This window comes from Balaenoptera ricei, chromosome 4 (assembly GCF_028023285.1).
Source record: "Balaenoptera ricei isolate mBalRic1 chromosome 4, mBalRic1.hap2, whole genome shotgun sequence".
Taxonomy (NCBI): Eukaryota; Metazoa; Chordata; class Mammalia; order Artiodactyla; family Balaenopteridae; genus Balaenoptera; species Balaenoptera ricei.
This window is the reverse complement of record NC_082642.1, coordinates 92616153-92636526: the sequence shown is the minus strand read 5'-3', so window position 1 is coordinate 92636526 and position 20374 is coordinate 92616153. Positions and strand designations below refer to the sequence as shown.

The window sequence follows — 20374 nt, the reverse complement described above, 5'->3', positions numbered from 1 at the left end:
TGATTGCTGTTATTGATCCTGAGCACATTCTAGAACAGACATTCCCCACCCCCCATGGCTGGGGTCTGATTCTGATTCTTGCCGTGCTGATGCTCTAGCCACTCTTGTGATTCTTGTATTGACTTGAAGTCACAGCCTTTGTGGGAGTGGAGGGGTGAGGGGGTGTCACCCAGAGGGTGGGCCACTCCGTAGGGCAGTCACTGCGGAAGAGGCCTGAGTCAGCCTCTCTGACCAAACCCTTTTGCTGGAGGGCTGCAGGCCCAAGAGCCAGCAACAGAGGGATGGGAAGTGAGATGAAGTCCCCCATTTGGGAGGACAGAGGGGTGAAAAGGCAAGGTACTGGACAGAGATGCAGAGGAGGCCAGACGTGGCAGATGTGCCAGCCAAGCCAGGCTGAGAACCTGTGCCTTGAATGCCAGATGGTTTCTGAGTGGTGAATTTTCTGGTTTTCCTTTGTGTTCCACTTTATAGTTTAGTAAATCTGCTGAAAGCTCTGCTGTGCTAAGAGCAATCGAGGAAAGCACCTTTTGTCCATGCTCTGCCTGGAACAGAGCAATGCCAGGGCCAGCGGCGTGGTGAAGACAGGACCAAGAGAGAAAATTCCAAAGGGCGGAGCTCAAGGGTTTGTATGTGTTGGGACCACTTGGCGGGTCACTCCTTCCCACCAGAACTTTGGACCTCTGGGACTTGTTCTGATAAATAAGGCTGTTTCTTTACATGTCCTAAGGTGGGGCCCCCCAGATTTGAGGGGTAGCCATCAGACAGGTAAGGCCCTGTGGCTCCTCAGTCACACACACGCAGGTGGGAAGCCAAACCTCTCTCCTCCTCTCCTCTGAGTCCCCTCTTCCCTGAGGGCTCCCCAAGCCTCCTTCCTACAGTCATCCACGAACCCCTTCTGCTGGCATATAAAAAAAATCTGTCAAGTAGTCAGACCAGGTAAAAACTCCAATACCAAAAAGCTTTCTGGGGGCAATTCCCTCACTTAACTAGTTATGGATCTTGGACAAGTTAATCTCTGTGCCTGTTTATTCACCTGTTAAAAGGAGATAATAATAGTACCAACCTCTTGTGTTTGTTGTGGGGATTAAGCGAATATACAAAAGCGCTTAGAACAGTGCTTGGGTTAAAGAAAGCTCTATACAAGCATTAACTATTGCCAGTGATTACTCCACCATGTGAGGACAGAGGCGGGTGTGAGGGGCCCAGGAGGGAAACCTCGCATCAGCACCACCTACCGAGGCCTGGACCCCACCTCCCTCTCGAGGTGAGCCCGCAGCCCCTCAGGACACCTCCTGGGCGTGGAGACTCGGCCAGGGCAGCTTTCTTCCTGAGAGTCCAAGGCTGCTGCTGGCCACACTCTCCCTGCCTGACAGTGGAGTGTGGGCGGGCGTCATGGGGGTGGGATACTCTGAAAACTGAAGACAAATATATTGTCCAGGTACTATTTTCTCCCAAAGGCTTCAAACCTGTCTTGGGAGTTGGGTGGAGGACACACGGGCAGAATCGGCAGTGTCGGATTCCGGGGCACACTGGGGACTGGGCAGCTCTGTCCACTCTGCAAGACTACACATGCCCTCCCCACTCCTGCTGCCATCAGCCTCATCTCGAATGTGTGTATTTGTGTGTGCGTGCACGTGCACCCACGCACAATAATTTGTATTATTCTCTTTAACCCAAACTTGAAAATTCAGCCCAAACCTCCAAAATGTCCTCTTTACACCAACCTTAGAGGACTCATGGGTCCTAGGAAAACTCGCCCAGGGAGGAAGCAACCCTCTCGAAGGCAAACACAGCAGCTCCTTTTCTGGGCATATGGGAGGATTAGCAGGCTCTCCAGGAAGCCACGCTGGATGAAGGCCTCTGTATCGCTTCATGTCCCCATGGAACACAGAAGCAGATTTTGCACTCTGTTAATCTACATCTGTTTGCCTGTCCCCGCTGACAGAGCTTCCGTCTAGGGAAGCCGCAAACACGCACTAAAAGGAGCGTGGGCTTCAAGGTGGGCCGACCTGGGCACACACCGCTTTACTACTCCTGGCTGAGTGACCTTGGGCGGGGGTCTTAGCCATTCTGAGCTGAGTCTCTAGACAAGGGATGTTAATAAGGGTCCCCACCCTGCAGGGTTGTCAGTCTCCTGACAGGATGAGCAATGCGGTGGATAATGCCTGGTACAGTGCCTGGCACACACTGGCTTGGAAGGCATGGAGGCTGCTGGACGGTGGTGAAGATTGAGACGATGATGGTGACATGTGGGTCCCAAGTCTGTACTTTCTGTCTCCCTTGTTAGGCTAGGAGTTTCCCCAAGAGCTGGTGGTGTTGCTTTCTCCTTTCTCCTCCTTGCTGCAGCCTCACCTCCTCCCCACCAATACTAATTCACTTAACAGACCTAGAGGGGCGGGGCTGGGGTGCCCCAGACAACACACATTCTAAAGCCACCAGACCACACTGTTGGGCTGTGCCCTCTTGAAGGGGAGGGAAGGGACATGTCACCTCTTTTGGGGTTCGGTCTTCCCACTCTGCCTTTGCCCCCCAGCCTCACCCCTACCTCACGTTGTCATGTTTCTGGATGTAAATTTTATGGAACATCATATCCTCCTGTTTGGCATTGATGTCTGCTTTCATCTCCATGGCAACGTGACGGGGAAGGACAGACAGCAGGAGCCGCTCCTGGGGAGGGAAGCAGATGCTTTCATCACAGCTCCTCCCCCTGCCTGGCAGTCCCCTCCCCTCCCCAGGCTTCACTCCTCCCCACCTGAGCCCCCACCCACAGGGCCCTGGAAAACTTTTCAGGCTCTCCTGAAATTCATGGAGCTAACACTTGTGTGTGCTGGGTGTGGAATCATGCCCCAGGGCTACCTGGCCCCCATCTCCCTGGGACACCTCCTGGTTCTTCCACGCACATGGGGAAAAGTACTCCTGGTGAATCTGTAGTACCAGGCACCTCGGGTCAGAATCCTGGGTGTCACCTGAGACTTTGGGCAAATGACTGAACTTCTCTGAGCCTCCAGTTCCTTATCTATAAATAGGCATGGGGTTGTTGGGAGCTTTAGATGAGATTCGTTCAGTCACCAAATATTCACTGAGCACCTCCCATGTTCCTGGCGTCATGCCGGGTGCCAGGAGTGATAACTGTGAACGAGACAGGCAAAGTTCCTCCTTCACAAATTCCCAGTCTTGTGGGGCTACAGGTGCTACAGGGCACTGAGCAGGGTGACCTGACGTAGGCTGGGGAGAAGGAGGGTGGTCACAGAAGGCTTCGTGGGGACCAGAGGATGACGTGTGAAGGAGGGGGCTCCATTTCGACGTAGCGGATGGTGGCCCAGGAGGATGGGAGAGCTTGCTGACTTTGAGAAACCAAGAAATTAAGACCGGCTGAAGGGGAGGTTGGAGAAAAGCCAGGAGAGGGGCCAGGGCCACCCTGTGAAGTTGGGTAGGGTCATGGCAGCCCTTGATGGGGTCTGGACTTGGCCCCCTTTCTGTGTTCTCCTCCGGGGCCTGCCTGCTCCGAGAGGTCCAACCTCTACCTGCACCCTCTGTAGCCCCCGCCCCACACCAGGCGCTCTGCCAGGCTCGCTCACGAATCCTCTCATCTGGAACCTTTCCTCCTGGCTGTCTCCAGCCCTCCTCATTCTCGCTCCACTCCTTCAGCACCGGAAGCTGGGCCGCTCTCTCACGTGGCCCTAGGACTCTTCTGCTGCTCCTGCATCTGTCTAGTTCCCCTCCCTCCTCCTGGCCTCCGGGAGCAAGGTTTCCATCAGCACCTCCACTGCTCACCTCCCACGCCCACTCCCTCGTCCGGTTGCCCGCCTATGTCTTGCCACCAGCACCTGACATCATGCCCACACCATGCTCACCATACTCTCGATGGTTCTTCTTCTCAAGTTCCCTGCCTTTGTCCATGGCACCCCCGTCCTCCTGATCACGAAGGTCAAGGCCTTGCTCCTCAACTAGAATCACCATCCTCAAGTACTGCTGCTAACCTACCTCAGGCTCAGCCCCGTCCCAGGAGGAGGGTCCTGGCTCCAGCTTCCGGCATCCCCTCGCCACCCTGGGCCTTCTTATAGAGCCCCCGATCACTCTGCATTTCAATGTCAATGGTCTGTTACTGGGGTCTCCCTGAGGGTGGGAACTGTGTCTTGTTCAGCTCCAGAGCTGACAGCCTTATGCTTAGGAAACTCTGGTAGACTAGTGAGGAATGGTGCTCTCTGTGGGCTGGTCTGGCCTCCCCAGACATCAGTGCACACGGCCATTAAAGGCCATTTCATATTTACTGAACTCTCAGTGAACAGCTACTGGTGATAAAAATATCAATATAAACTAAAGGACAATTCCGTGGAAATACAGGATGACTGGGAGAAAGTGTGCTACAAATTGTTTAGATTCATGAGAGACCTTCCTACATTTATAACTAGCTCTGGGGCTGAGGGCCAGGACGGGTGGGCAGGGGGTGGCTGGGGAACAGTGCTGAGTCCCCTCATCAGGTGGCACCTAGGCGCATCCTCAGACCTAAGATCTTTTTCTGCAGAGGGCAGGGGAGGCTTGACTCTGGGCCCCGGCTAGGTGAGGAGTGCCTGTCCCCTGGAAGCATGCCTCCCCTCCCCAGTACCTTGGCCTGAAACATGGTATGACAAACATATTTTCTCCCCCAAATCCCTGTGGATCTTCTGGAATGTCCAGCCTGGCCAGGGCCAGTGCAAGTAAACTGTGAGGCACTGTAAATGCTAATTTTACTGGAGAAGGGACGAGGCCCAGGAGTGAGGGGGGGACACTCCCTAATCCAGAAGGGGAAGGAAGGTATCCTGATCTCACGTGAGAGATGCTGGGGTCTGGAACAGGGATGAGAGGGGGGCTTTTGAGGCAGGTGGGAGCTTGGGGGTGAGCAGGGTGCAGAGAGGTGAGGTAAGCTTGTCAAGAAGAGACAGTGGGAAGACTCAGGGACACCCCTGGGAACAGGTTGCATTCAAGAGGCTGGACCTGGAGCCCAGATGGGGCCAAGAGAGCACATGGGAAGGCCAGGCCTCAGACTGGACAGCCTGAGCTGGGGACTTAGCCAGGCACAGCGGCCGGGCGCGGGGCTGGAAGGGAAGCAGGGGCAGGTGGTGACTGGGGGAGGGCCTGGAGAGGCTCAGCAGAGCTCTCCCCCCGGCTCAGCCATCTGGATGTCACCAGCCGTGGGCTGAATCCAGACAGAGGCAGAGAGGCCCTCACACTGCGGCAAACTCTGTGCTCGTGGGGTGTCCACAGCGCACAGGCCGTGCTGGGCAGAAGCGCACAGATGACTACTGCCGTCCAGGCCTCCGGCTCCTGTCCTCACGATCGAAGGCAGACCTCCGTGTTTACACCTGTCGTCGGCCGACACAGTGTGCAGCACAGAAGAGGACCTCGCCAGTGTTCGTGCAGGGTTTGGCGAGACACGAACCTAAGAAGATAGGGAGGCCCCTCCGCTTTGGAGTAACCTTGTCTCTGAGAGCCGGGACGAGTCCAGGTCCAGTGGGAACCCCAGCACCCTGCTGACCTGCCCACTCTCCCCCTGGGGTCTCCCTCCGGGCCTGCTGTCTGGGAGCCAGGCGCAGTCTCAGAGATCCCAAGCTTCTATCTGGTTCACACACAGGAGAAGACACAGTGGTGAGCCAGCCAGACCTGAACCCCAAACAGGACACCCCCAGGATGCCAGGCAGGGAACCCTGACAAGTCCTCAGTCCCTGCCCCGCCTCAGCCAGAGGATACACAGGGGCAGGTCCCTCTGCCCAGGGCTCACGGGGAGAAGCCCCCGAGTCTGTGAGCTGCATGAATGGCCTGCCTCCTGGCCCAGGAGTCCTCTGAGGGTGAGGTTTAGGGTGAGACACAGTCGTCTTCCTTTCTCTGAACTAACCAAACCCCAGAGCTCATCACAGAGGAAGTGCCTAGTGAGGGTGTCACAGGGGCTGACAGCTCGGTCTCCTCTCCTCCTCCTTCCCCCCTCGCCTGGCGGGCACCTTAATCCCAGGAGGGAATGCTGACGCTCTCACCACCCCAACTCATCAGCCCCTGGGGAGAGGTGGAGGGCTGTTTCCTGCTGCCCGAGCTGCTTGGTTTGCTTGCAAACCCCAGGGAGACTGAGGAGGCAACAGGCAAGGGCAGGGCTAGAGCTGGTTCTCCAGAGCCTCCCCTAGAGCATTCCCACAGAGCCAGGAACGCTGGGCTCCCTCCAGGGGAAACGTTCCCCACAGGCTGGGCCCCCCCCCCAGGGAGGCGGGGCTGGCCAGCTGCCCTGAGCACAGCTGGTGGGCAGGCAGCAGCTGGGCCGAGGCGGGCTCCCTGCCAGCTGTGCAGGGCAGGAGGGCTTCACTCACCTGCTGCTGGTTCTCCCGCTGCGAGTGCAGCCGAGCCTGGATGCACTCTCGGGTCTCCTGGAAGGCCTGTCTCTGGGAGACCTCAGCCGGGTAGTGGGTGCAGACGCCCACGATGTTGGTGCAGGAGAAAATGAGGACATTGGAGACAAGCTGCAGAGGGAGAGACGAGGACACGGAGCTCAGGCCTGGAGCAGGCACCAGGCACTGGAGCCCCAGCCATGACCCTCCCAGGCCCAGAGCTCGGAGCCCCCAGGCCCCACGGTAGCAAACGCACACCTAGCTGCCCGCAAACAAATGCCAAGGGCACCCACCCGCAGCCAACTGCTGGGAGTCGCCAGGTGTCATCAGTCAGGCTCTCTGATGTCCTCAGAGCCTAAAGCTTGGCTGGCCTGGGACAGAATATGGCCCTAAGGATGCTGAGTCACTGAATACTCATACTGGCCATGTCCACGGTACCACAGGCTAAAAGCTTAGGTGTCTTGGGGATGCTGTGACAGAGCTGTGTGTGTTGGGGGCGGCAAGGGCACTGCAGGGAAGGCTCCTTCAGGGGGACAGGGTTTCATTGTTTGAAAGTGCGACAGGGTCCACATAGGACAAAGGGCTGCTCTTCCACAGAGAGGCCTTAGCTGGCTCTTCCCCAGGGATCGGCTCCAAGAAGCAAATACTTGCTGATACCCAGCGCTGTGTGAAGTCCTCTGGGGACTGAGGGAAGGATGAGGTCCCTGGCCAGCAGGGATCAGTGTCCACACAGGTCCCATCTCCTTCTCTGCACCAGCACCAGGGCCTCCTGACGACCCCACCAGCACACCTGCCGGCGAGCACCCACCATTACCCCCACTCCTCACGGATGCCCTCCTCTGTGCTGACAGAGATGTGTGTGGAGAAACGCCACTGTCCCTCGGGTCAGAGACAAGGCTGGAATTCTTTTGAAAGCAAAACTTACTCAAAAGCTAAGGGAAAACACAACTCAACCCACAAAAGCAGGGTTGACATAGCACATTCCAGGGCCTGGCAAAGGTGCTGTTTGGTCAGAACTTCCCTTGGCAGGTACAGCTCCTGGGGTATCTGGGTAAACAGATCGTGGTCCTGCCCTTGCCTCAGGCCGTACCGGACAGAAGCCACACAAAGAGGCTCAGCTTTCTAGGCCTCAATCACTCCCTCCAAACATTTAGTTCTTAGTCCCAGCTGCAGAAGGGGAGCCCAGGCCGACCCCTGCACCTTCCGCTGTGGCTCCTCCAGCCCCCAGGAGCCCGGCATTGGTCTCTAGTCCACTTGTCTATTTGGATCCCAAAGAGCCTCCCTCTGGGACTTCAGCTGCCTGGCAGTGACTGGCAGCAGCTCCCACACTCTTCTTCCAGGGTGTCTCTGGACCTAGAAGTCCTGTCCTTGGCTCTGCTCTGCGTTCTACCTGAAGGCTTTCCCCAGCCCAGCTCTGAGGTGGCCCTGACCTCCACCCAGGCTCTCAGGCCCAGAGCCATGTGGGCTCCATACCGGATGTGGTGCCACCTTTCCCTGGAGGCATCCTATACCATGTCTGTCCCAGTCCGTGCACAGAAAGAGACCTTTCCTCTCCCATCTGAGTCTTGTTCTCTCCTCGGCTACACAAAAAATTCTGGTTTTCTGGCTGAAGGACACTGTGGGCTCCGCTCAAGCACCTCCTGGCTACCCTCCAGATGCCTCCCTGAGGAGCCTTCAGGGAAGGGGCAAACTCAGATTACCAGCTCCACCAGCTCTACCAACTCTGCTGCTCACTCACAGCCCCCCCACCCCAACCTCAGCCACCCCCGAATCCTACCACTGTCATCTTATGTAAACACACTGCAGAGAAAAACCCAACCTATTTATCACAAGCAAAGAAAACCCCTGCTCTACGGAAGCTTACAGTCCAGTTGAGGAGATAAGCGGTCAAGACTGACAGAGAACCAGCAACAGGAAGCAGAAACTGACTCATGCCAAGCAAGAGGGAGCGGAAGAGAGCACCGAGTGAGGAGAGACCCCTGGGCGGGCCCGGGCGCCCTGGGCCTGCGGTTAGGGGCATGTTTGCCGAGGCTGGCAGACATAAGAAAGGGCGTCCCTGGAGAGAGCATCCAGGAAGCTCAGGCTTGCGAGGTACTCAGGGTCCTTGAGTAAATAACCCAGGCTCTCTGATCCTGAGGGAAAGTCCACAGAGAGGAGATGGAGCTGGAAAGGCAGACTGGAGCCAGAATGAAGAGGCATCTGAATGTTAGGCTGAGAAGTCCTGGCACAATCCTACAACAGGAGCCACGAACACTGCTGAAGCAAAGAACGGCAGGATGAGCACACGGCTTCAGGAAGATTCATCAGGGGCAAGAGTAATGCAGGGAGTTGAGAGATGGGTCAGGAGGCTACCACAGAAGCCCAAAGTATGAGGGAACAAAGACCTACATGAGGCTGGGGGCTGGCAAGGCAGAGCTGACTCAGAAAGAAGAGCCCCCAAGAGCAGGGAAGAAATAGACTGCAGCCTGCAGTATGAAGCAGTGCAATGACTGTGAAGGGAGACCCCGAGGACACACCTCCTGGACGTCGCTGGGGACCACTGAGAGAGGGCTAAGGAGAGAGAATGAGATGAGGAGGTGGAGGCTGAAGGTGCAGACTACAGGGAATTCTGAAGAATGTTCTCTTTAGGGGATATCTTTTGAAAAGTGAGAGGAAGGTGCCAGACGATAAAAAAAGGAGTGAGGAGAAACTGGAAAGGAGAATATGAGGAGTTACCCTCAGACAGAATAATGCAGCATGATAATCCAACATGGCCAAGTGGGGTTTATCCCAGGAAAGGAAGGCTGTTTCAACATCAAAAATCAATGTAATTCACCATATTAACAGACTAAATAGAAAACCATATGGTTATTTCAATAGTTACTGAAAAAGTATTTGACAAAACTTAACATCTATGCAAGATTTTTAGTTTAATTTAATTTTTTTATTTTTTTGGCCGCACTGTGCAGCATTGGGATCTTAGTTCCCCCACCAGGGATCGAACCAGCGTCCCCTGCACTGGAAACATGGAGTCTTAACTGCTGGACCACCAGGGAAGTCCCTATACAAGATTTTTTTTTTTAACTCTTAACAAATTAGGAATAGAAGGGAAATTCCTCAATCTGATCAATGGCATATGCAAAAACCTATAGCTAACATCATACTTAATGGTGAAAGACTGAATGTCTTGCCCTAAGACCAGGAACAAAGCAAGATTGTCCTCTCTCATTACGTGTATTCAACATCATATTGGAGGTCCTAGGCCATGCAATAAGATAAGAGAAAAAAATAAAATACATACAGATTGGAAAGGAAGAAGTAAAACTGTCTATATTTGCAGATGACATGTTTGTCTATGTAGAAAATCCCAAAGAATCTACAAAACAGCTACCAGAATTAATAAGCAAGTTTAGAAATACAAAGATACTGATCACAGGAAACAAGGTCAATATACAAAAAAGGAACTGTATTTCTACAGGCAAGCAACAATCAGAAGTGAAATTTTTTTAAAGTGCCATTTATATATCACTAAAACTATGAAATATTTATCCATAAATCTAACAAAATATTGCAAACCTGTTCACTGAAAACTATAAAACACTGATGAAAGAAAATTTAAAAGACCTAAATAAATGGAGAGACATACCATGTGCATGTATTGGAAAACTCAGTATTGTTCAGATGTCAATTCTGCCCAAACTGATGTATAGATGCAACATAATCATAATCAAAACCCAACCAGGGTTTTTAAAAAGAAATTGACAAGCTGACTCTAAAATTTATATGGAAAAGCAAAACAACTAGCATAGCCAAAACAATTTTGAAGAAGATGAACCAAGTTGGAAGACTCACACTACTCAATTTTAAGACTGACTATAAAACTACAGTAATTAATCTAGTGCAGTACTGGCTAAGGATAGAAATATAGATCAATGGAATAGAATTGAGAGTCCAGAAATAAACCTTTACATTTATGGTTTGCTGATTTTTAACAAGAGTACCAAGACAATTCAATGGGAAAAGAATAGTCTTTTTAGCAAATGATACTGAGATAACTTCATATCCACATGCAAAAAAATGAAGTTGCACCTCATAACTCATACCATATACAAAATTAACTCAAAGTGGATCAGAGACCTAAACATGAGAGCTACAGTTATAAAACTCTTAGAAGAAAATATAGGAATAAATCTTCATGACCTAGGATTAGGCAATGATTTCTTAGACATTACACCAAAAGCACAAATGATAAAAAAAGAGATAAACTGCCCTTCATCAAAGTTAAGAAGTCCTGTGCTTCTAAAGGAACCATCAAGAAAGTGAAAAGACAACCCACAGAATGGGAGAAAATATCTGCAAATCATTTATCACACCTTTATTTTTGACAAATATACAAAGGCAACTAAATGGAGAAAGGATAATCTTCTCAGCAAACGGTGCCAGAATAATTGGATACCCATATGATTAACTCAAAATATACAAAAATTTACTCAGAACAGTTCATAGGCCTAAATGTAAAACCTAAAACTATTAAACTTCCAGAAGAAAACACAAGACTTTGGGTTAGGCAAAGATTTCTTATATACCACAGCAAAACATGATCCATAAAAGAAAAGAAATGATAAATCAGACTTCATCAAAATTAAGAACATTTGCCTTCAAAAGACACTGTTAAGAAAATGAAAAGGCAAGCAGCAGAATGGGAAAAATTATTTGTAAATCATATATCTAATAAAAAGACTTGTATCCAAAATTCATAAAGAGCTCTCAAGTCAAAAATAAGAAAACCAACAACCCACTTTTTAAAAGAGCAAAATATTTAAGTAGACAATTCACCAAAGAAGATATAAGGATGACAAATAAGCACAGAGAAAGATGCTAAAAATCATTAGCCATTAGGGAAATGCAAATTTTAAAAAAACAATGAGATACTACTAAACACTACTAGAATGGTTAAAATAAAATAAAATAGAAAATGAAAAGAAAAGAAGAAAGAACTGCCAACACTGGTACAGGTAAGAGTGTTCAGCAACTGGAACTCTCATACCTTGCTAGTAGGAATGAAAAATGGTACAGCCACCTTGGGAAACATTCTGGCATTTCTCATACTTATGCCTGCCATATGACCAGCAACCTCACTCCTAGGTATCTGTCCAAATCAAATGAAAAGTTATGTTCACACAAAAATCTGTGCAGGAATGTTTATGGAATACTACCCATCTATAAAATGGAACAATCTAGTGATAACACACAACATGAACGAGTCTTAAATACATTATGCTGAGTGAAAGAAGCCACACTCAAAAGGCTACATACTATATGATTCCATTTATATGGCATTCTGGAAAAGATAAAACTGCAGGGACTGAAAACAGATCAGTGGTTGCCAGGAGGCAGGGGGAGAGGTTGACTAAAAGGGGCAGCAGGAGGAAATCTTTCCGGGTGATGGAGCTGTTCCATATCATGATTGTGTTGGTAGTTACACATCTATATGCCTCTGTCAAATCCACAGAACTGTACACCAGAGAAGCTGAATTCTACTGCATGTAAATTATACTTTAATAAAGAAAGGACAGGACTAAGATCCAGGAGGGACTAGCAGAGAGAATATGAGGAGCCGGCTGGACAGGGAAAGGGCAGACTTTCCTCTCTCTGAGGCCAGAAAGAGGGACCAGACTCTATTCTGAGACATGATCTCCGAAGTAAATATCAACTGGCCGATGCTGTATCTCAGTACTAATCCTCCTGACCTCTCCTGCTGTAACCTTACTCCTCCTGCAGCCAGAAGGCCAATAGCAACAGACGGAGCAAATCCAGGTAAAATGACGCGCCGTAACCCAATAGGGTCCAAATGGCTTGGCTAAGCTTAGCATGCCTCAGTGTTCCTCTCTCCCATTCACTAAACACACAATGGGGGGAGCAGGAAGAGAGTGCTGGGTATGACAGAGGGGTCTTGAGCAAGGCCCCACTGGGAAGGGTGATTTCAGCAAATGGACCTGAGAGTGAAAGAGATTAACACATCAAACAAACACACACACACACCACACACACTCACACACACACACGCCACCCATCAAAAAAGCAGGAATCTGTGTGCCAGGTTTTAATAGATGCTAAGGCCACTGTGCGGACACTAAGGTTATGAGTGGAGAGGAAACGTCAGTAAAATCTGATGGAATTCTGCTTACAGCCTTCCAGGAAGGAGTTTGTAGCTTAAAAATGATCTCACACCTCAGGCACAAGGGTCTAAATGCTGACCAGCTTTCTTCTCTACTAAAAATAATTATCAAATATCGAGCCCCTTCATATGTCCTTATGTAAAATACTTAATTAGTAAATAATAGCAGGTATCAGTCACAACAAGTAAGCAAGGCCTAATTAAGGGTTTGTTGGTTTTCCTTGTGCCGACCTCACAGGACACGTCCAACCACATGGAAGATGCGTGTGTGTGTGTGTGTGTGTGTGTGTGTGTGTGTGAAGGGATACCTACATTACACCAGGTGGAGTAACAGGGACACTTGACAATACAGCAAACCTCAGCCCTGGCAGTGGCCTCAGCATTTGCTTTTTAAAACCAGGCCTGCATATGGTTTGGGTCTGGGAGGTCCCAGGACCACATCAGGAGAAAACCCTGTGAGTGGGGAATGTTTGGAATTCTGGTCTCCTAGTGGAAACCCAGAGGAGATGCCTAGGCATATGTACAACTCCACTGGCATTTCTAAAACCCCAGCACTTCAGAAACCCAATCTTTGGCTGTCTGTAGGCTGCAGGTCTGATTTGGCCACAAGTGAAGTGACAGTCCTCAGTGTATGCAGTGTCTCCATGGCAAAGGTTGAAAGGACTCCCAGCAGCTTGCCTTGGGCACTGCCACCCTTGCTGCCTCTTCTCTCTGAGTTTTCAGGGGGGACCCAAGGGCCCACTGCCATAGGCCTACTACTAAGCAGTCCTGAGAAAGGCACAAGGCAAAGAGGAATGAGGAATGAACGGTTTGGAATAGAAGGAAATAAGTTGGGGAAGACCCCCTCACAATCTGCTATTTTGCATGAATTCTGTTCTGGACAAGTCAGCTTGCCCTTGCAAGGTGGTTCACAGGGTGGATCTGGTGGTGGTGGTAGGAGATGGGGAATCAGAATTCCCCAGGGAGCCAGATTTGGTGACTGGGGAGAGGGGGCAAGATGTTCAGTTATATTTGAATTTCAGATACACAACAATTTTTTTTTAGTATAAGTATGTCCCATGCAATATTGGGGACATACACGACAAAATTATTTGTTTATCTGAAATTCAAGTTTAACTGGGCGACTGTATTTTCACTGGCAACCCTAACAGGGAGCCCTTTCAAACCTGCCCTCCCCCAGCTCTGACACCGTCCACCTTGGCTGAACCCCAGCACACTAAGGGTGACCCAGCTCCCACTCCACCCCACTTCCTCTTCCAGATCCTCTTCCACTCTCAGTGGCTCCTGCACAGATAGACTACAGTAATTCCTCTTCACATCAGGGCCTGAAATCACCCCACTTAAGTGCAAGTCAAAGCTGAGATCTAATTTTCCAAATCCACTCACCTGGACCCAGGGGGCTAGACCACCTCAGGGCCCTGGGGGCTGAGGACCAGCTCCCCAGTACTCTGCAGCTGTGACCTAGGACTCCAGCCTTAAAGACAGGCAGTTTACAAACACACAAAACTAGCAACCAAATGAGTCCCAAATAAAAGGAGCTGACAAGCAGGACAAGGGTTCCTTCTGCCTGTCCCAGATTTCATTTCTCCTGCGTGGTGCTGGTGGGAAGCTTGGGGGACCTCGGTGGAATCCCATTATGATGTAAAATAAATCAAGGAAGGATAATCTTAAATTATATACTGAGAAGGCATATCAGCAGGGTTTCTTGTATACTGTACCATGCTCGATTAGGTGCTAAATGGCTTTTTAAAAATATTACATATTTTAACTTTTTTTCATCATAGTGATGCCTCTTTTAAAATTTTTCCTTTACAGAGAATGAAGATTGCTGTACTTGTTTTGGTGATCAAAGCCACATTATCTCTGCCTGAGGGTTCCTGTGATGAGGTCCTCTTTCATAGAGGTGGCTGGCCCATCTCAATGGCTCTGGACAAACAAGACCAGAGTCTCCACTCACTTCATTCTTGCTAGGGTTCTGCCCAGGTGGCACCCCCTCCTCCTCTCCATTCCAGCCAGGATCTAGCTGCTCAGTGCTTGTCAATCTCTCCTGCACTGGAACCCTCTATGCAACTATCCTCTATGTCAGAGATCCTCATATCCCCTTATATCACGACACTTTCCTGCTCAAAAGCCCACCAGTAAAATAAAGCCCACACTCTTGTGCTGGTATTAAGATTCTACAAGTCTCATCGTGGGCCACATTCCCCTTCTCCTCACTACCCCAACCATATGGGCTACTCACTGCCTCTGGAAATACCAATCTACAATTGGTTCTAAAAGTACAATGTTTGGGACTTCCCTGGTGGCGCAGTGGTTAAGAATCTGCCTGCCAGTGCAGGGGACAAGGGTTCAATCCCTGGTCTGGGAAGATCCCACATGCTGTGGAGCAACCAGGCCCACGTGCTGCAACTAATGTAGCCCGCGTGCTCTAGGGCCCACAAGCCACAACTACTGAGCCTGAGTGCTGCAACTACTGAAGCCCCCTCCTAGAGCCCGTGCTCCGCAACAAGAGAAGCCACCGCAATGAGAAGACCACGCACCGCAACGAAGAGTAGCCCCCTCTCATCACAACTATAGAAAGCCCGTGCACAGCAATGAAGACCCAACGCAGTAAAAAATAAATAAAATTCTTAAAAAAAAAATAAAGTGTGCAATTCAATGGTTTAAAAAAAAGTAATCTATAAAAGTACGATGTTTATTTAATACAATTTTACTATTATTAAAAACAAATCAATAATTAGCAACTGCTTAATCCATGTTTAGGAAAGACAACGTAGATTAAAATAGGAAAAAAGACAAGTATCTAGGAATGATGGGGGTCAGCAATTTACAGCCTTCAAAACACCTTCACAGGTAACATTTCATTGCATCCTCATTGCATCCTTCTAAGATAAGCAAGTTGGGTGGCATCACCCCCTCCTGCTGATGTGGGAACTAAGGCTCGAGGCAGGGGCCTCATCGGCAGTCACACAGCAAGGCGGCGGCAGAACTCAATCAGATTCTCATTCCGAGTTCAGAGCTTGTCCTGCTCTACTGTACGAAGCTGTTATTTATCCCAACTTAATTTAGGTCCACTTTTGTTTTATTCTATTTAATAAAGAAACACTCAACTTTCTTTCACCCTCGTCCTAAGTGCCCCAGGCCTTCTTCATAGATCCTGGTCACATAAAATGCTGCTGATTAGGGCCCTCCTCCCAGCTGCTGCCTCCAGCCCAGCTCTCTCCCAGGAACTCGCCACTGCGGGTGAGAAAGGCCCATTGCCTGTCTTGTGAGGCCAAGCCTTACCCTCGTAGAGTGTCCTTTAATTATGTTTTCAGCGAGATACAATTCATATACCATAAAATTCATCCGTTTAGAGTATACATTTCAGTAGCTTTTAATGCAATCTCAAGGTTGTGCAACCCTCACCACTAACTCCAGAACATTATTAACAGCCCCCCAAGGAAATCCCACACCCATTAATCCTCGCTTATTTCCCCCCGCAGCCCCACCCCCAGCTCTGTCAACTACTAATTTACTTTCTGTCTTGATGGACTTGCCTGTTCTAGACATTTCATATAAATGGTATCATGTAATAGCCTCCCGTGTCTAGCTCTTTTCACTTAGCATAATATTTTCAAGATTCATCTCTGTTTAGCGTGTATCAGTACTTCACTCCTTTTTATGGCCAAATAACATTCCATAGTACCGATATACCACATTTTGTTTATTCATCCATCAGTTATAGACATTTGGGTTGTATCTACTTTTTGACTGTTATGAATAATGTTGCTATGAACATTCATGTACAGCTTCTTTCAGAGACATCTGTTTTCAATTCTCTTGGGTATATACCTAGGAGTGGAATTGCTAGATGTTATGGATTGAATGTTTGTGTCCTCTTCCCCTAAATGCATATGTTAAAATCCTGACCCCCAGTGTGATGGTATTAGGAGGTGGGGGGCTTTGGGAAGATGATTAGGTATGAGGGTAGAGCACTCATGAGTGGGATTAGCACCCTTACAAAAGAGATCTCATAGAGTTTTCTAATCTCTTCCACCATGTGAGTACACAGTGAAAAACTATGAACCAGGAAGTGGGCTCTCACCAGATCCAAATCTGCTGGTGACTTGAACTTGATTTCCCAGCTTCCAGAATGTGAGAAATAAATGTTGTTTAAGCCACCCAGGCTATGGTATTTTGTTATAGCAAACTGGATGGACTAAGATGCTGGTCACATGGTAACTCTATGTTAAACATTTTGAGGAACTGCCCAAGTGTTTTCCAAAGTGGCTGCACCTTTTAAATTCCAACCAGCAGTGGCTGAGGGTTCTGACTCTACAATCCTCCCCAACACTTGTTTTGTCTGTCTTTTTTATTACAGCCATCCTAGTGGCAGTGAGGTGGTATCTCATTGTGATTTTGATTCCCTTAACATTTAAAGCAAATAGTGACAATAACATGTAAGGTAGTTTACTCTGTAACTTAAACAGCTGTGCCTTTAGAGAGAAATGGCCACACTGTACACTTTATTTTTGTCATCTTTGGTCACTTGTTCCTAGGAAGACCCCAGACCTTGTGTACACAGCCAGAGAAAAACAACAGCTTTCATATAACAGTACTTATTTGAACAGGACATCCTCTTAATTCATTCAAAAAGCATTGACTAAGCATCCAGTGCAGAGCACCACGCTGGGGCACTGGGGAACCTTGACCCCGGCCACCCAGCCCCTGCCCTCCAGGACTCCAGGTCTGGTGGTGGAGGAAGGCATATGCACAGAAGCAGCTGAGAGGACACAAACTCTGCAGGCCTTGCAGTCGCTAACCCCAAGTCAGTTCCACAAACGCTCAACAAATATGGCAGAGGAGATAATACTCTTACTATATGAAGTGGTTTATAAATTAACAAGGAATAAGTAAAATATAACAGAAAAATGGATAACGTAGATGAAGAAGCTTTTCAAAGAAGTAAAATTACAAATGACTTATAAACACATGATATGAAAAATGTGAACCTCACCAGTAAGCAAAGAAATACTAATGAAAACAATATTTTGCCTATTAAACTAGCAAAGCTTCTTTTCATGGTAATAATGATGGCAAGAATGCAATAGAAAAGGCACCATACCATCAGTGGGGATGTGAAGGCACAACCCTTCTGGAAAGCAATCTGGCCATGTGTATGAAGAGCCTTAAAAATGTTTATACTCTTTGACCTAGATTCAGTCTCCTCTCAGGAATCTGTGCTACAGAAACTCAGTAGCTTGGGCAGGGCTTTATATCCAAGGAGAATTAGAAAACTTAAAAATGGGGAACAGATAAATGTTGAACAACTAGAGGATAGTTAAATAAATTATGGTGCTTCAATACCCTGGAATATGTCAAGGCCTTTCAAATGTTTTATTTGAAGAAGATTCAACATCATAGGGGAGGGAGTTTGCAAAATATAATGTCAAGTGGGGTAAAAAGAGAATACAGAATTGCATATTCAGCATGATCCCAATCTAAAAATATATGTATGTCAACAGTGGTAGACTGTCCCTAGGTGGTAGCATTATAAGTATTTTTACCTTTTTCTTTAGACCACTGAATAGTTTCCTACTTTTCTACCCTACGTATGAATCTTAAAAGAGAAAAATGATGAATTTATTTTAAAAAGAGGAAAAATTTACATGCTTTTACTCTGAGCATGGCAGGCTGAAGGAACTTTGTATCTAAATTGAAGAGATCAGAATTCAAATGCTTACAAAACCAGCCAGAATAAGTCAAACGGGAAAAGAGATTCGAACAAGAAAAAGAAGTCACGTCTGGGCAGTGGGGACCAAGAAGGCTAGAAGTGTCTGGAGATGGAACCTGCAACGTGGGCAGCATCTGGGCAGCCAGCAGGACAGGGGAGGGGTGTCCAGCTGGCAGAAACAACCTGAATAAAGGGGTGGAGGGAGACAGGTGCAAGGCTGCCTGTGGAATGCGAGCAAGTCAACGCTGACTGGGACAGAGCCAGCAAGGGGAACTGGCCAGAGACAGGGTGGGGTTCATGGCTGGATCACGAAGGACATCCATGTCAGGTAAGGAGCTGGCACATGACCCAGGAAGCACTAAAACCTCTTGGTGGCTGCATTTCCCAAAATAAAAAGTATATTAACTTTTCAACTTATAAAATGTGCTTTCATTAGAGAAAATTTCAAAATCATAGGAAAAAAATCAATTTACCCCCCCCCCCAAAGACAACCAGTGCTGTCTGGTTCCTTCCTTCCTTCCCTCCTTCCTCTCTAATCTACTCACAGTTTTTTGTTTTTGCTTTTGTGAAGCTAGGATCTTACTGTTTCTATGATTTGGTATCCTGCTTTTTTCACTCAACGCTATAGCGTAAGCAAGTTCCCCTGTTATTACAACTTCTAATGCTGCAGGCTTTCAACAGGGAAATGTGATCAGAGATGCACTTCAGAAAGATTAATTGGACAGCTGGGAAAGAGGTAGTCAAGAGGAAGGTGCTAGAGATGGAGAAACCAAAAGGAGAGGTGGGGAAATGGCACAGATGAGAAAGGCCAGGGCCTGAGGGGGGCTAGGGGCCTGCAAAGGGAAGGGGGAGCCGTGTTGGGAGGTCCCAAGCAAGACATTTGCCAGAAGTGGCTCTCCAGGGGAAGGGAAGTTTCCATGGTGAGTGGAATGAGTGAGGCAGTGTCACGAAAGCTAACTGGAAGAGAGAGATTAAAGGAAGAGTTGGAGGGCCAACCGAGTCAAGTCTGTGGAAGAGGCTGACAAGGTCTCGTGAATCAAAGGTTGTTAGGGCCCTCCCACAGGTGACCGCTGAGGGAGGTTGGGTAGAGAGGGGTCCAGACTGCAACGGATTAAGTCATAGGGGCTGTGAAGGTGGCTCTTTCTTAGGATGCTTGAGAGGGAGCGTGGAATGAAGGGAAAGGCGGGAGAACCAGATTTATCCAAAGGCAGAGGCAGGGGAGGAGTACAGGGGCAAAGGGGGACAGAAGTCTATTGAGCTGCAGGACAGCGCTGTCCGCAATGGCAGCCGCCAGCTGCACGCAGCTGTGAGCGCTTGAAATGTGACTAGTCTGAACTGCGGTGTGCTGTAAGTGCAAATACACATCAGAGTTTGAAATAATTTTTTAATTACTTGTTTAAATGATATACTAGAGATACTGGGTGAAGTAAAAATACACTATTAAAATTAATTTCACCCATTAAAAATTTTTTTAATTAATTAATTAATTATTGGCTGCATTGGGTCTTCGTTGCTCTGTGCAGGCTTTCTCTAGTTGCGGTGAGCGGGGACTACTCTTCGTTGCGGTGCGTGGGCTTCTCATTGTGGTGGCTTCTCTTGTTGCGGAGCACGGGCTCTAGGCGCGCGGGCTTCAGTAGTTGTGGCACGTGGGCTCAGTAGTTGTGGCACATGGGCTCAGTAGTTGTGGCTCGCAGGCTCTAGAGCGCAGGCTCAGTAGTTGTGACGCACGGGCTTATTTGCTCTGCGGCATGTGGGATCTTCCCGGATCAGGGCTCGAACCCGTGTCCCCTGCACTGGCAAGCAGATTCTTAAACACTGCCCCACCAGGGAAGTCTAAATTTCACCCATTTTTACAAACTTTTTTGGCTACTGGAAAAGTTAAAATTATGTATGTAGCTCTCATTGTATTTCTGTTGGACAGCAGAGCTGTAGAACAAAGGGGAGGCAAAGCAAGAGGGACTGGGAGCACGGTAGACATGGGACAGACCACAAGCCGATTTGCAGAATATCAAACTGCTGTTTTTGAAAACGTGACACTCGGTGAATTGACCTAGAGCCCCACCTTTGGGCCACAGAGGGACTGGCCTCCCTCCCTGCCCTTTAGGGGGTCATTTTCCAAAGAGTCAGATTCTTTCATCTACTAGGCTCAGA

At 48.7% G+C, this 20374-nt stretch overlaps 1 protein-coding gene across 1 annotated transcript in view; it reads right to left on the bottom strand.

Moving 5' to 3' along the window:
• ADCY5 (adenylate cyclase 5) overlaps positions 1-20374 on the bottom strand; it is a 157386-nt gene that overhangs the window by 63250 nt on the left and 73762 nt on the right. Inside the window, exons 2-3 of the mRNA XM_059920966.1 lie at positions 6333-6482; positions 2546-2667 (exon numbers count right to left, since the gene is read on the bottom strand). Of these exons, the coding sequence (XP_059776949.1) occupies positions 2546-2667; positions 6333-6482 (272 nt within the window). The remainder of the gene's footprint in view (positions 1-2545; positions 2668-6332; positions 6483-20374) is intronic.